General features: G+C 47.0%; 1 protein-coding gene across 2 annotated transcripts in view; it reads right to left on the reverse strand.

The window, feature by feature from the left end:
• Positions 1-327: 327 nt before the first annotated feature.
• Positions 328-17,284, reverse strand: part of OPHN1 (oligophrenin 1) — a 355,691-nt gene continuing 338,734 nt past the window's right edge. For both annotated transcript variants that reach the window (XM_075323980.1, XM_075323979.1), the window contains 2 exons: positions 15,400-15,451; positions 328-3,251 (listed from right to left, as the gene is read on the reverse strand). In XM_075323980.1, coding sequence (XP_075180095.1) covers positions 15,409-15,451 — 43 coding nt within the window. In that variant the 3' untranslated portion in view covers positions 328-3,251; positions 15,400-15,408. The remainder of the gene's footprint in view (positions 3,252-15,399; positions 15,452-17,284) is intronic.

Raw genomic sequence — 17,284 nt, forward strand, 5'->3', positions numbered from 1 at the left:
CTTGGCATTGAATGAAACTTAGCTTCACATTAACCAATAACTATTAAATGGAATACAGCCTGAGGAAAAAAAAAGAGCAGGACAATGTATACGTGTAGTAACGCCTGCTGCATTCCAAGTTCTGCATCACCAAGTTCAGAAAATAGTTGTATGAAATGATGATGATGGATAACACAGAAAATTAACACACTAAAAGAAGTTGCATTAATTGTTGTGATGATCATAGTCTTCAGTAAGATTCCTAACTCCTCACAAGAACGTACAGACACTTGTAGGATTGTATAAAACTCAAGTGAAGACACCAAAAAATAAACACGACTCTAACCTTCAACATCACATTTATTGTGTAATTCCTTCATAATGTGAAATACTTTGGGAACTTAACCCTTCATAAAATAGGAATGACATTGAAATATTTACAGAAAAGTATACAGATCTATTCACAAAAAAATTGAAAGTGCGCTGAAGGTCACAACTTTTAATGATGGCAGCATATAGAGCATAAAACACCCTTATGTTCTCACCGGCACATGACTAAACCATGGCGCAAGACGGCATAGAGGATAAAAGGGCTTGTTCTAAAATGGAAATTACCCTGGGATAAGTCGCTGAAAGTAGAGTTCATACTGGGAAGATCCTTATACACATGTAGTAAGAAGTGTTCAGGACAGAGCCTTATAGCCCTTCCAGTAATACAGCCTCTTCAGGACAGTGCAGCGGGTGAGGTGCTCAGTCTCATCTCAGCTGCACCTTCAGATCTTTCACAGCTTCAATAAGGCCTTCATTCATTTCTAGCAGAAAATGTGACAATGCATTATTATACCTCCGCTATTGTGAAAAATGGAAGCGCCCAGAAAGACCAAAAGGACTGGCTACCTATAGATGTCAGAAAAAATAAGGGGAAATCGACTAAGCAAAATGTGACAATTCTGTCCCATAATTTCCCAGAAAATGGAGCATATAATTATTAAGACTTTAGATGCACCTTTAATATTCTACAAGATCAAAAGTTTATATTTTCAACTTTTCCCTTAACTATATAGCACTTCACATTATATGTGGGGCGGAGAGCTGTGCTCTTCATTTAGAGCAATGGAAACCTAGTGTCCATATACATATACATATATATATAATATATATATATATATATATATATATATATATATATATATATATACATATACATATATATATATATATATACATACATATATATATCTTGGATTTTATCAGAAACTAAAGTTAATGATCATGTTAGAATATAGGTGCAACATATGTGCAAATATAAAGCATACATTTTGATACGGAATTTAAAATAAGAAAGAAGGGCCAGCTTTATTTTCTAGAAATAGCATCCCTCGTCCTTAGGCTGTTGCTGGTATTGCAATCCAATCTCATTCACATGCTTGGTTCCAAAATCCCAGATGTAGCTCAGACAAGAGTGGGGCTATTGCTAGAAAAAAAACACATCCCTTTTTCACTTCTGAACATGCCTTTAAGTAATCCATTACCATTGGACATGGTATCATTTAACAATGTACATGGTAATCCAGCTGCTCCAATAGATTTGGTCATCATCTCATGAAGAAATTTACGAATATATTTGCCTATGGCAGACCTAGATTGGTGTCGGATGAAAGATGTTGAATGACAGTCATCTTGGCCGACTCTTCCACACACGGGAGTACTTTTTGAGTGCTCCAGTGTTCTCTATGAAAAAGCCATCGACAGACATCTCTGCTGGTGACTCCAGGAGAAAAAAGTGACAGCAGTCTAACATCCGGATACATCTGATTGACATGTCCCTTGACAATTAGCATGCTGACGCCCCATACATGGAGTGTTGGATGAACTCATCGATTTTGGCAGGTACATTAGTGTAGTGTGTATGGGGGCTTATACCAGATATGTATTACAGATTATGTAATGTATTGCAATTATTGCCACGCTGACATTACTGCCTGTGTACTCTTTGCCAAATTAACACTGGTATGATAGCCAGGGGCACTTTTTCTCTCTAATTTAGCGTGGTTTCTATTTTATTGGTGTTCACAGGTATCTTTGGGATATTCTCTCATCATCTATACACTTTAATTAGTTAACATGGGCCATTTGCAATACCCTGTTAATGTGAATTATGTGCAATGGTGTATTACATTTCTGTCAGTAGGATACTTAGCCCTGTTTTTTCTTTGCACTTTCATCGACCATTGGTGGTTTTAATCTGCCACAGCACTTTAATAAAATTATTTTGAGCATTATTACTCATTTTCCCTTGTTTCCTGTATATTTGCTAGGAGTATGCCTTTCACCCTTCTTTTTGCACATTTGTGTAAGTGGGGTTTATGCATTTAATTCTTATGGATATTGTTATTTAGATTATGTAACTGGCCTGGAGATAACATTGTATCAGACTATAAAGAGGGATATAGCGCAGAATCTGCACACTGACAGGCTCCTTGTGGGGAAATACTGATAAAGAAAGCTGAACCTGTCCATTCCCATTACTGTTCATCCATGTTCGTGTATAGTCACATCCCCATAAGCGAGCCCTTCTATGTGTTACAATGACTTATTCCCCGTTAACAAGGCACTATACATATGCATTCACTTGTCAGTATAGAATTGCCCTTCATCTATGCCATGCCACTAAATTTCTATTTATAGTTACCTCCCTAGAGCAGTGAATTATGGTATAATTTGATGCCTTGATACTAACTACATTAAACACTGGCAAACAGCTGTAACTAAAATGAATATTCCTAGATCCAGTTCATAAATATTACAATACAGTGCGGAATCTATTAATCTCGTCCTCATACAGTTTTTCCATCCAGGTGTATGCTTTTTTGAGCCACCTTCTGATTCTTCTCATAGATTCTCCATTGTAATGAGGGGTGCCTTCAGCATATTCCAGCACATGGTAAGACTTCAGAACTACTGTGGGGTAAGCTGTGCCCAAATTGCGGGGGCACGGGAAGCTTTACAGTTTTTCCTTCATGTTCAGTCCTTTCCTTATATAAATAGACAATGGATGCAAAAGCTCTGATTTTTCGCAGACATCACTTCTAGCAGTTGTACAGCACAGGGGATAAAGACATTTTTCTGCAAAGTTCCCAGCAGAAAACTAAAAGGTGTGACATTGTATGGATCTTGTTCACTAAAGCCCACTGTGGAATAACACCTTATCCAACCTGGCAAAGCCATCTGCATCTTTCCTTGGACCAGCCATGGAACATGATTGTACAATCCTGGAAAATGAAGTATAAATGCTGTTACAAATATTAGAAAAGTCATTTAAGATTTCCGAACAGTCCAATAAATTCACCACAATCTAAAAAGTCTGTCAATGGCAACTGGAGCTTCTATCACCCATACAGCCATTCAATAGTAATTAGGATTTTAGAAGTTTTTTTTTCTGCTTCCACCACAAGACAAATCTTTGGAGCTGAATTATGTCACTGGACAATATAGTATGCATAGGCATTCCTTGTACTAAGATTCGCCAATTCTAACCTTGTTATGATGGCTGCTGATGGAGGAGCAAATGTCCTGACCTTCTCAATCACACTCCGCTGATTGAAAAACATTGCAAGTAGGAAGGCTTTCTCAATCAAAGGAAAATTATGGGCAGGTCTGGTCCTGTGCTCCTCCATGAGCAGCTATTCTGTGGACAATGGAGCTGTGCAGGAGGAGAAGCTTTGATACTTTAGGTACCGTCACACTTAGTGACGCTCCACCCATCCCACCAGCGATCTGACCTTGCAGGGATTGCTGGAGCGTCGCTACATGGTTGCTGGTGAGCTGTCAATCAGGCAGATCTACACAGCGATCAGAGATCAGCTACCAGCGACCCGTGTAATGATGCTGTGCTTGGTAACCATAGTACACATCGGGTTACTAAGCAAAGCGCTTTGCTTATAGTTACCCAATGTGTACCTTGGCTACATGTGCAGGGAGCCGGCTTCTAGAAGCTGCGGATGCTGGTAACCAAGGTAAATATCAGGTAACCAAGCAAAGCGCTTTGCTTGGTTACCCAATGTGTACCTTGGTTACCAGCGTCCGCAGAAGCCAGCTCCCTGCTCCCTGCACATTCAGATCGTTGCTCTCTCGCTGTCAAACACAGCGATGTGTGCTTCACAGCGAAAGAGCAATGACCAAAAAATGGTCCAGGACATTCAGCAACGACCGGCAACTTCACAGCAGGGGCCAGGTCGTTGCTGGATGTCACACACAGCAATATTGCTTGCAAGATCGCTGTTGTGTCACAAAAACCGTGACTTAGCAGCGATGTTACTTAGTGAGACGTGGCCTTTACAGTACATTATAAGTGCCACAGAGCAATGCCCATACATCTGTCAATGAGGAACGGCCTTGTCATCCATTTATGATAATTTAATTTGGCATCACACCATACAGAGGGTTTTGGGGACTATACGGATTTCATGGACCTAGTCTATAGACCATTGTAATTCCTTTCACTTTGGACCTCGTAATTATGCCAACAGAATCATCAAGCAATTTTTTTTTTATTTTCTCCACTATGGGATATATTGTCTAATGCTGAACAATTTCCACATCATTAGAATAAAGAAATCTTATTGTAAATGATAAGTGTGCTGTATTTGATTAGTCCTGGCTTAGCTTTATCACAAGCACAGTAAGAAATAAACCTGCCATATATATCTACACTTAGAAACAGTGTAGTCTATAGCTTTGTGAGTGTGACATAGGAAATCTCTGCCAGATCACAATCTTATTATATTCTGTTCAATGGCACTCTTCATCACTTTTATATACCCATACTACCTATTCTTTACCCCTAGGATTCCCAAAATCCATTTAAAATCTCAAGAATTACTTTTCCTGAGCTGATTAATTGCACCCAGAGCATTACAGCTAACCCTTGCATCCTCTTAGGAGTGCAGGTAGCTGGAGATTACAATTCCTAATGGTTTCTCCAATCCCTGAAAAAAAGGACCTTCAAAGTACACATCACTGTATGTAAGTGGAGACGTCATCAGCTCTGAACACACGCAATAAAATCTACATGTTGTGAGGTAGCGCGGTCGGCTGCGCAGCAGAAGACACGGGATCCAGGCATCAAGGTTCACAGCACACGGTGTTTAATGTCCAAACAAAAAAGTCCATAACAAAATACATGTGCCTCTCCAGCAGAGGGCTCAGGAAGTTCTGGTCACTTCCCCCACACCCGGCACACCTGCCCTCGTTCCTGTTTCCTTTTAACCCTTCCTTAAGCCTGTAGGGAAACAGCATTAACCCTATAGTGGATTTACTTTCTATCATGGAGTGAGCACAACCTGGGCGAGACATACCGGCCGTCATAGATAACCCCGGTCACAGTCTCACATACCCCCCCCCCTCAGTTCAAGCGTGCGGGGTTGAACTCCAGCCATCAAGCACGGGCCGCGGGACAAGGCATCGGCGTTGCCCTGCAACCTACCGGCCCGGTGTTCAACCGTAAACCGGAAGTTCTGCAGAGAAAGGAACCACCGGGTAACCCGGGCATTCCGTTCCTTGGCGGACCTCATCCAGACCAGTGGAGAGTGATCCGTCACCAAGCGAAACTGCCGTCCCAGCAGGTAATAGCGTAGGGACTCCAAGGCCCACTTGATCGCCAGGCACTCCTTCTCCACTACGCTATAATTCCGCTCGGGAGGGGTGAGCTTCCTACTCAAGAAGGTGACGGGGTGTTCCTCCCCCTGAACCACCTGAGACAGCACTGCCCCCAGGCCAACCTCCGAGGCGTCAGTCTGTACTATGAACTCCTTCCGGAAATCAGGGTTGACCAGAACGGGCTGTCCGCACAGGACCCCCTTCAGGGCCCGGAAGGAGTCCTCGGCCTGCGGAGTCCACCGCACCATGACGGACTTCTTGCCTTTGAGAAGGTCCGTCAAGGGGGCTGATAGTCCCGCAAAATCCTTTACAAACCTCCTGTAGTACCCCACGATACCCAGGAAGGCCCTAACCTGCTTCGTGGTCAGGGGTCTAGGCCACTTCTGGATCGCCTCAACCTTGTTAATTTGGGGCTTAATCACTCCTTGGCCTATCACGTAGCCCAAGTAGCGGGCTTCCGTGAGTCCCAATGCACATTTCTTGGGATTGGCTGTCAATCCGGCTGTTCGAAGCGCGTCCACCACCGCTTGTACCTGTTCCAAGTGGGTCTGCCAATCGGAGCTGTAAATAATGATGTCATCCAGGTACGCTGATGCATACGCCTGGTGGGGTTCCAGCACTAAGTCCATCAACCTCTGGAACGTGGCCGGAGCGCCATGTAACCCAAAAGGCAAGACAACATAGTGGAAGAGACCCTCCGGCGTAACAAAAGCTGTTTTCTCCTTGGCGGACTCCGTTAGTGGCACCTGCCAGTACCCTTTGGTCAGGTCGAGCGTGGTAAAATATCGCGCCTGTCCCAGCCTATCAATCAGCTCATCCACCCGGGGCATGGGGTAGAGATCGAACTTGGATATTTCGTTCAATCTCCTAAAGTCATTGCAGAACCTTAAGGAGCCATCGGGTTTTGGTATTAGGACAATCGGACTAGCCCATTCACTCCGGGATTTTTCGATGACCCCCAGGCGTAACATTGTCTTTACTTCCTCCGATATGGCTTGTCGTCGAGCCTCCGGCACCCGGTATGACTTCAGGCGTACCTTCAGGTGGGGCTCGGTGACAATATCATGTCGTATCAGACTGGTCCTACCGGGCAGCTCGGAGAAGACATCGGGGTTCTGCTGAACCAACCGTCTGGCCTCTCGCCTCTGTTGCTTGGTGAGGGCTTCTCCAATCCTTACTTCCGGTTCGTCCTCTCCGGAGGTCGCTGGAGCCGGATGTGAACGACCCGAAGAGGAGGGAGGTGGGGAAAAAACAGCCATCAGGCTTTCCCGTTCCTGCCAAGGTTTTAATAGGTTGACATGGTATATTTGTTCAGGTTTCCGCCTACCGGGCTGCAATACTTTATAGTTAACCACCCCTACTCTTTCCTTTATCTCGTAGGGGCCTTGCCACTGAGCCAGGAATTTGCTCTCCGCCGTGGGGATCAATACCAACACCCGATCCCCGGGTTTAAAGGTCCGCACGGTGGCTTGTCTATTGTAGCGGCCGCTTTGCGCGGCCTGAGCCTCCTGTAAGTGCTCCTTCACAATTGGCATGACCGCGCTTATGCGGTTCTGCATACCCAAAATGTGTTCAATCACACTTTTATGGGGGGTGGGCTCTTGTTCCCATGTTTCCTTTGCCAGGTCCAACAATCCCCGGGGATGTCGGCCGTATAACAATTCAAAAGGCGAAAACCCCGTGGATGCCTGTGGCACCTCTCGTATGGCAAACATCAAATAGGGAAGCATCATATCCCAGTCTTTCCCGTCTTTTGAAATCACCCTTCTTAGCATGGTTTTCAGGGTTTTATTGAAACGCTCGACTAAACCGTCCGTTTGCGGATGATACACAGACGTACGCAACTGCTTGATCTGGAGTAGCCGGCATAGCTCTTTGGTCACTTTAGACATGAATGGGGTCCCCTGATCCGTAAGGATCTCCTTGGGCAATCCCACCCGGCAGAACACAGCAAACAACTCCCGAGCTATAAGCTTTGCTGCAGTATGTCTGAGAGGTATCGCCTCGGGATACCGGGTGGCATAGTCAACGATCACTAGGATGTGTTGGTGCCCTCGAGCGGACTTTACGAGGGGCCCCACCAGATCCATCCCTATCCGTTCAAAAGGGACTTCTATAATGGGTAACGGTACCAACGGACTGCGAAAATGGGTCAGGGGTGCAGTAAGCTGACACTCCGGGCAGGTTTCGCAGAACCGTTTTACCTCCCCAAAGACCCCGGGCCAATAGAACCTTTGCAATATTCTCTCCTGCGTTTTCTTGACCCCTAGGTGGCCACTCATCAGGTGTTTATGAGCCAAGTCGAGGACCCGCCGGCGATGCGGCTGGGGCACCACCAACTGTTCTACCCCTACGCCCCGTATTTCATCTACCCGGTAGAGTAAATCCTGCTTAAGAGCGAAATGGGGGTACCTTACCTGGGCACCGGGCAGCTGTGCCACCCCGTCAACTACTGTCACCCGACTCCGGGCATGTATTAACGTAGGGTCCTGGAGTTGGGCTGTCCCAAACGTATCCGGGGACGCCTCCAACTCCGGGATGGGCTCGACCGTCTCAGCCTCTCCTGCCAATACCTCTAGGGGTGACCTATCGGGTTCACACTCTGTCCCTATCATCGTGACCCCTACGGCAGGTGTCCCGGATTCAGGATTGTAGGGCTCAGGTTCCGGACCGACCAATATCTGAGGGGACTTAGGGGGTCCCCTCCATAAAGTCCAAAAATAGGGCAGATCCCTTCCTAGGATCACGTCATAAGGAAGAGTGTTAAGAAGTCCCACCTCATGTTGCACCTGACCGCAAGGTGCTGTGATGGTGACAATCCCCGTGGGATAGTCGTGGCGGTCCCCATGTATGCAAACCACCCCCACAGTGCGTCCTGTGGCCTTTACTTTAGCTCTCAAGGTGGATCGCACAAGGGTCACTAAGCTTCCGGAATCCAACAATCCTGTAACCGGACATCCATTCACCTGTATTTGGCACAAGTGGGGCTCTGTCTCTGGGGAGACCAGGTCAGCGGTACACACCACCTGAGCATACATTGAACCCCGCCGGGTAACCCCACAATCCATGGGCTCCGTGGTGAGTGGACACTGGGCTTCCATATGTCCCACCCGCTGGCACCGCCAACATCTAATAGGGAAGGAAACCCCCTTGACAAGTTGTCGTTTAGGGTACATGGCCTTCCGGACCTCAGGAACGGCGGGCGCGGCCTCAGCCAGGATGGTAGCGGACTCCTGTACCGGTGTCGGCGGTGGGTCCTTGGCCCTAGGCTTGGAGGGGCCGGACCGACGGGCGGTACGCAAAGTCTCAGTGTCCCGTATCAAGTCCTGCGTAGCCACATGCCGCTCTACCAGGGACACTAATTGGTCCAGGGTACTCGGGTCACCCTGTCCTACCCACCGTTGAACGGTGACGGGTAAAGTGCGCACAAAACGATCCACTACTACCCTTTCCACCATTTGCGCCGGGCTCAGAGTGTCAGGCTGCAACCACTTTTTTACAAGATGTAATAAGTCATAGGCCTGGGAGCGTACGGGTTTGGCTTCCTCATAGAACCACTGATTTACCCGCTGAGCCCGTACATAGGTATTCACCCCCAACCGAGCCAGTATTTCGGCTTTCAGGGTCACATAGTCAATGGCGTCCTCGGTACCGAGGTCCAGGTACGCTTTTTGGGGTTCCCCCGTCAGATAGGGTGACAATACCTCAGCCCACTGCGGGGTCGGCAGCTTTTCCCGCTCGGCCACCCGCTCAAACACCGCCAGGAACGCTTCCACATCATCACCCTGGGTCATCTTTTGCAACGCTTGTCTCACCGCTTTCCGGACGCTGCCGTCGTCACCCGGTCCCGGGGTTGTTGCTGCCGGTCCGGCACGGATCGACTTGGCCAGGAGAACCATCTGTTCTTGGTGCCTTTTTTCCTGCAATTGTAAGGCTTGCTGCTGACGTGCATTGGCCTGCTCCATCTGTTCTTGGTGCCTTTTGTCCTGCACTTGCAAGGATTGCTGCTGACGTGCATTGGCCTGCTCCATCTGTTCTTGGTGCATTTTGACCTGCACTTGCAAGGATTGCTGCTGACGTGCATTGGCCTGATCCAACTGTTCTTGGAGTTTTTTTTCCTGCACTTGCAAGGATTGGAGCAGGTGTGCATTGGTTTGTAGCTGCTGTGCATTAGCCTGTTGCTGCTGTGCATTAGCCTGAGCCAAATGCTTTAGTATGTCCTCCATGGCGTCGCCGGGTTTGGGCTGTAGTATAGCCGCTCGAATCCAGGACATGCGCAGCTGGGTCACCAGGGATGGATGCTACACCTCACCGGCTGTCATGCCCGCCGATTCTCCACCATATGTGAGGTAGCGCGGTCGGCTGCGCAGCAGAAGACACGGGATCCAGGCATCAAGGTTCACAGCACACGGTGTTTAATGTCCAAACAAAAAAGTCCATAACAAAATACATGTGCCTCTCCAGCAGAGGGCTCAGGAAGTTCTGGTCACTTCCCCCACACCCGGCACACCTGCCCTCGTTCCTGTTTCCTTTTAACCCTTCCTTAAGCCTGTAGGGAAACAGCATTAACCCTATAGTGGATTTACTTTCTATCATGGAGTGAGCACAACCTGGGCGAGACATACCGGCCGTCATAGATAACCCCGGTCACAGTCTCACAATGTATACAGTACATAAATCTGCGACTATATATACAGGAACACGGTACGTTAGTGCCTGTGAGTGTATACAGGAGGACTGTACATCAGTGCCTATGTGAGTGTATACAGGAACACTGTACAGTTGAAACCAGAAGTTTACATACACTATCTAAAAAAACACATATGCATGTTTTTCTCAATATCTGATATGAATCAGAATAAATTTTCCTGTAGTAGGTCAATTATGATTGCTAAGATTATTTATATTTGCCAAATACCAGAAAAATATGAGAGAAAATGTTTTAAAGGTATTTTTATTACTTTCTGCAATGTCAAACATTTACATACATTAAGAGTACCATGCTTTTAAACCAGGGGTGGGGAACCGATGACATTTTATGCGGCCCTGGGCACATCCCGGGCACCACAGTGAGTCGGGTGGCAGCTGTGGTTTTGTCAGCTGCCAGCCCTTTAAAATCACTGTATGGCGCGCATAGCATTAGTTTCTCGGTACGCTGGCCTGGCCTGTGCCAACATGCTGAAGACATACTTTGTGGGTGGGATAAGTGCAAGATGCGCTGTACTCCCGTCCCACAGTAGAAGAGTAGCAGCAGGTTTACCGGCTTCCCTGCTGTACATGCCTTTCGGTGCAGAGTGAGTTCTGCCTTTCGAGGCAGAGTGCCTTCTGCCTCTTGGTGCAGTGTGCCTTCTGCCTCGTGGTGCAGTGTCACTTCTGCCTAGCGGTGCAGTGTCACTTCTGCCTAGCGGTGCAGTGTGCCTTCTGCCTCGTGAAGCAGCATGCCACCAATTCAATGCTGTCTGCCACCCCCCAGTGCTGTCCATATCCCCTTGGTGATGTATGTGCTCCCTCAGTACTGTCCTTGTCCCGCAGTCCTGATCGTGCCCCTCTAGTGCGGTTTGTGCCAGTGCTGTCCGTGCCCCCTTGGTGATGTCTGTGCTATGTGCCACCCCTACCCTGTGCTGTTCATGCCCTCTTGATGATGTCTGTGCTCCCTCAGTCCTGTCCATGCCACTTCCAGTGTTGTCCGTGCCTGCTTGGTGATGTCTGTGCGCCCTCAGTTCTGTTCATGTCCCTCAGTCCTGTTCATGCAACTGCCAGTACTGTCTGTGTCTCCTGAATGATGTCTGAGCCCCAGCCCCTCCGGTGCTGTATATATGTCCCCAGCTCGTCCTGTGCTGTATATATGTCCCCAGCTTATCCTGTGCTGTATATATGTCCCCATCTCCTCCTGTGCTGTATATATGTCCCCAGCTCCTCCTGTGCTGTATATATGTCCCCACCTCTTCCCGTGCTGTATATATGTCCCCAGCTCCTCCCGTGCTGTATATATGTCCCCACCTCTTCTCGTGCTGTATATATGTCCCCAGCTCCTCCTGTGCTGTATATATGTCCCCAGCTCCTCCTGTGCTGTATATATCTCCCCAGCTCCTCCTGTGCTGTATACAGTGTATCCACCCATATCCTGTCCACTGCTATTAACTTGAGAACGGCGGCAGCTATAGGCATGGAAGTGGTGTCTAGGTATTTTAAAGTAGCCATGCGCTATGCAATGAAACCACCTATAGCGCCACCTGGTGGAAAACAACAAAGCTAGCATTTTTATCTCAAAAACGGAACGAGATAGAGAAAAAAAGTGAATTACAAAGTTGCAGGGCATCATCAATTCAATACGAATCGACACCTTACATACAGAAATACTATGATATAAAACGCCACCATAAAAGTGGCCACCGTCAGCTACAATGCACATCTGGACTCTGGACAGCATACTGTATCTTGCTGCATGTTGTGCAATATGGTAGGTGACACGTTTGCACAAGCATCTGTGATATGTTGTTGTAGGTCCTGCAATGTTGGTGGAGGGGTCGCATACACCTGCTGTTTGATGTGACCTCACAGAAAGAAGTCTAATGGGGTCAAGTCAGGTGAGCGTGGAGGCCACTCCACGCAGCCACCATACCCAATGACTTGTAGGAAGGTCTCTATGAGGTATCGCTTCACGTCCAGAACCTTGTGAGTTTTAAACGTTATAATCATAGCATTTCTGTATGCAAGGTGTCGATTCGTATTGAATTGATGCACCACAACTTTGTAAATCCCTTTTATTCTCTATTTCATTCCGTCTTCGAAAAAAGAAAAAAGCTAACTCCGTTTTCCACCAGGTGGCGCTATAGGTGGTTTCATTGCGTAACGCATGGCTACTTTACTATACCTAGACACCACTTCTATACCTATAGCTGCCGCTGTTCTCAAGTTAATGATGGTGGACAGGATATGGGTGGACACACTGTATATGCCCTCAGCATCTTCTGTCATGTATATATGCCTCCAGCATCTCCTGTGATGCATATAGGCCCCCAGCATCTCCTGTAATTTATGCGCCCCAGTGTCTCCTGTGATGTGTATGCCCCAGCATCATCAGTAATGTCTATGCCCCAGCATCATCAGTAATGTCTATGCCCCAGCCTCTCCAGTGATGTCTATGTCCCAAGCCCCTCCTGTGATGTATATATGCCCCCAGCCACTCCTTTGATGTAGTTTCTTCAAGCATCTCCTATGTGATGTATACGATTTACCAATCTGTTAACTGCGCTCCAGACCGAGACAAATCTGGAAAAGCAGTTGTGAGAAGCAACATGATCAATATCTCCGAACATCACAGCCGCACCAAAGAGAAGCGGCTACAGCCACCACAGTAAGGGTAAGTTTATTAATTGTTTGACCAAATCTTTTAGGGTAATTTTCAACCTGATAATTTTTGCGGCCCCCGAAGGCTGGTAGAAAAGTCCAAATGGCCCCCGGCAGAAAAAAGGTTCCCCACCCCTGCGTTAAACAATATGGGATAGCCCATGATGATGTCATGTCTTTGGAAGCTTCTGATAAGTTTATTGCCAACATCTGAGTTAATTAGAGAAAGACCACTCTGTTTGGCCATAATGACCATCCTTATGTTTGGAGGAAAATGGGAGAAAGCTTAGAAGCCTAAGAACACCATCCCAACTGTGAAACACGGGGGTGACAGCATCATGTTGTGGGGTTGTTTTGCTGCAGGAGGGACTGGTGCACTTCATAAAATAGATGGCATCATGAGGAGAAAAGATTATGTGGCAATACTGAAGCAACATCTCAAGACATCAGCTAGGAACTGAAAGCTTGGGCGGAAATGGGTCTTCCAAATGGACAATGACCTGAAGCATACTGCCAAACTGGTTATAAAGTGGCTTAAGGATAACAAAGTCAATGTTTGGAGTGGCCATATCAAAGCCCTGCTCTCAATCCTATTGAAAATTTATGGGGAAAGCTGAAAAGGCAGGTGTGAGCAAGGCAACCTACAAACATGGCTCAGTTACACCAGTTCTATCAGAAGGAATGGGCCCAAATTCATAATGTGAGGTAGCGACCACCAATGTGGTAAATGGTCGCTATGTGTCGCAGTAGAGAAGGTCCCTGCAATATTAAACTGAAGAAATTGCTATGGGACTTTTAGTTCCACAAAGGCTTGGTTCTGCATATAAAGGTCAGGTTCCCTTTAGGTGTGTGGCACCACAGGTCGCAGAATGACTCAGACACAGTCCAGAAAGTCTTAACTTGTTTACTCACTTTTTGGTTGTTTCCGTGAGATGCCCGGGCGACACTGTGATAACCAGGTGGAACCAGGAATTCCAGAAGATCGTTCTGAGGGTAGCTGTCCACTCGCCCTCCTTACACTCTTGTTTTGTTTGGGAAGACCCCTTACTTGCAGTATGGTGGGACTCCTCCAGGGAAGCCGTTTCTGCCCTGCTCCCCTCTCTGGCCCGTCTGCCGGCAGCGTAGACCTTGGTGGGATGGCTTCTGGCCCTGTCCCCTTGTGGGTCCCTATGTTGCTGCTAGGGCTCGGACTCTATGTTTCTGGTGAGGTACCGCAAGTACCCTCACCGGCAGGTTGAGCAACTCCAGACAATCAGATTTCTGCTCTGGGAACCTGTGTCCCCGTGCATGCCGGAATACCAGAGACCCCCGTACTCTGCCACCTCTCTGTAGGTGTCTTTCGGGCTGATCCACAGGTACCCGTTGTCTCCCGGTTCCAGCTACCACACGCTGCAGGGTCTGGCTAGCAGGGGTGTACGTCTGCTCCCTTCCACACTCCTGAACACTCCGCTTCAGACTGCTTGCTCCTCCTTCTCTTCCTGTCTGCCCTGCTTCCTAGCAACCAGCCTCTGAGCACACCCCTTGATGGGAATTGAAAGTTAACCCCTTCTGGCTACCCAAGGGTCCCTTCTAATGGTGTGGGAGACCTGGTCACTATGTGTTTGTGTGTGCACCTCATCCTGGCCCTTGGAGATTACCTGGAAGCCCTGCCCCAGTATGGGTGCAATACTCTGTAGTGCCTGACCAGGTCAGGGGCACCACAGCTGCACTGCTGAAAATCTCCTGGAGGAGAGACAGACAGGGGTCTGCAGAGGGCCCTGGGTGCTGGGAAGGAACCTCGGCTACAGGTGTATGCTGGCAGGACTGGAAGCCCATGGTACGTGGATTATGCTTAAGAGCAGTTTATGCTGGGAGTGTTTTAAATAAACTGCCGGATTTTTATAAAGAGACTGTGTACATATGTTGCTGAAGCTACCTCACACCGCTGCAAGCGAGTCGAACCCCCAGGCTGCGGGGTGCAACCTCACAATAACAACTATTGTTAGAAGCTTGTGGAAGGAGATCCGAAATGTTTGACCCAAGTCATACAGTTTAAGGGCAATAGTACCAAAATACTAATAAAATGTATGTAAACCTTTGACTTTGCAGAAAGTAATAAAAATGTCTTAAACATTGTCTCTCATTAGTCTAGCATTTGCAAATATAAATAATTTTGGTAATCCTAATTGACCTAAAACGGGAAAGTTTTATTCTGATTTCATGTCAGATAGTGAGAAAATCATTCATATGTGTCTTTTTAGATCAGTGCCTATGTTAGTGTATACAGGCAGACTGTACATTTCTGATTTGTAAATGGAACAATGTAAAACATGGAAAATGACTCTGCCACAGTACTCCTAAAATATGTATGTTAACATGTCCCCATACCTGGGGCAGCCAAACAAAAGGAGAGACTTAATAAGATTTTTATACCTTAAAGATTCAGCTTTCTTCAGTGAGAATTCGTTGGGGAGGTGAAGGGGGACTGTGAAGGAAATGAAAAAACAAGTAATACTTGTACCTGTAAGTCAGATGTATTAACCGTAGGGCTGAGCGGATCCGGACTGTAAAAGTCTGGATCCGCACGGTTTCAACAATATTTGGGTACCAGCCACGGGCGCGGGATTCCGGGTGCACGATTCGAATTCGGCAATTTAAGTACAAATGAAGAAAAGTAGAAATAAGTGAGAGTTTCATACTTACCGAGACTCGGTGTCATGGCGGCACACTGCTTCCGGGTCGCACATTCACTTCCTGTACTGTATAATCACATACAGCTTTCCATGGTTTCCCCGCCCACTGGCCATCCTCTCATCCGTGATTGGTTCCAGCCTGATGTGCCCCCCAGCCTGTGACAGTTATTGCTTATCGCGACTTAGTAATAGGCGATACACTCAGAGCTGGCAGTCTTTTCTATGGCTGCTCGCTCTGAGCTGTAGCAAAGCTAGATGTGTCGTCAGGGGATCTCGTGTGGATTACGCCGGAACTGCAGGGTGTTGGGGGTTAATAAAGCGGTTAAGGAGGGTTCGTTTTGTACATTATTCTAAATAAAGGACTTTTCTGTGTGTGTGTGTTTATTTACTGTTATTTACACGTTTGTGTGATGCAGGTATCTCATAGACGCCTGTGCCATCACAAAACTAGGGTTTAGTAGCAGCTGTGCGCTGCTATTAACCTCTCATTACCCCGATTGGCATCGCACCAGGCCAATGGGAAGAGCCGGTAATGTACTGGGTGGCTGCGGGCTGAGAATACCAGCCCCCAGCCGGCATTATCATGGCTGGGGATCAAAATTAGGGGGGAATCGCATGTCAAGTTTTTTTTTTTAAATTTATTTAAATAAATAAAAAAAAAAGCTGCATGCGGTTTTTCTTAAGCCGCAGTCACACTTGCGAGGGACTCCCACAAGTCTGACATCGCAGCACTACCACATACAGGAGCGTGCATGTGTTTCTAGGTACATGCACGCTCATGTTCAGAGAACGGCAGGCTGTGCTGGGTGATGTCAAACCTGGCAGACCCGCACGAGTCTGACATCACCGACACAGCAGCACTCTTCTGACAGGAGCGTGCATGTGTTTCTAGACGATTTCAGCACCAAATGTGCACCTCCTGGCAAAAAAACGGAGGCAAAAAAGGCAAAAAATGTGGCAAAGCACTTTTTTTGCCAGGAGGTGTAGATTGGATGCAGGAATATGGTGTAAAAATTTCAGCACCAAATTTGCATCCCTTGGCCCAAAAGTGAAAAAAAAAAAAAATTCTGCCAGCAGGTGGAAATTTGGTGCTGAAATCTGGTGCAGATGATTTGAGCACCAAATGTGCACCACCTGGTTAAAAAAAAAAAAAAAAATGCGGCAAAAATCGTGGCAAAAAAATGCATCAAAACACTGCGTTTTTTTCCAGGAGGTGTAGATTGGATGCAGGAATATGGTGTAAAAATTTCAGCACTAAATTTGCATCTCTCGGCCCAAAAATGAAAAATTAAATAAATAAAAAAAATATAAAAACAATTTCTGCCAGCAGGAGGAAATTTGGTGCCAAAATCTAGTGCAGACGATTTCAGCATCAAATGTGCACCTCCTGGCAAAAAAAAACATCGCATTTTTTTGCCAGGTGGTGTAAATTGCATGCAGGAATGTGGTGTAAAAATGTCAGCACCAAATTTGCATCTCTTGGCCAAAAAAACTGCGATTTTCTGCTAGGAGATGCAGGTCTGTTAACTCAGTGACCTCCACCTGAGGTCAGGTTACCTGCGATCACAGGTGAAGGACCGTGGGAACCTCCAGCTATGACCGGAAATGACCTGAGTGACGTCACC

Source organism: Anomaloglossus baeobatrachus, chromosome 9 (assembly GCF_048569485.1).
Source record: "Anomaloglossus baeobatrachus isolate aAnoBae1 chromosome 9, aAnoBae1.hap1, whole genome shotgun sequence".
Taxonomy (NCBI): domain Eukaryota; kingdom Metazoa; phylum Chordata; class Amphibia; order Anura; family Aromobatidae; genus Anomaloglossus; species Anomaloglossus baeobatrachus.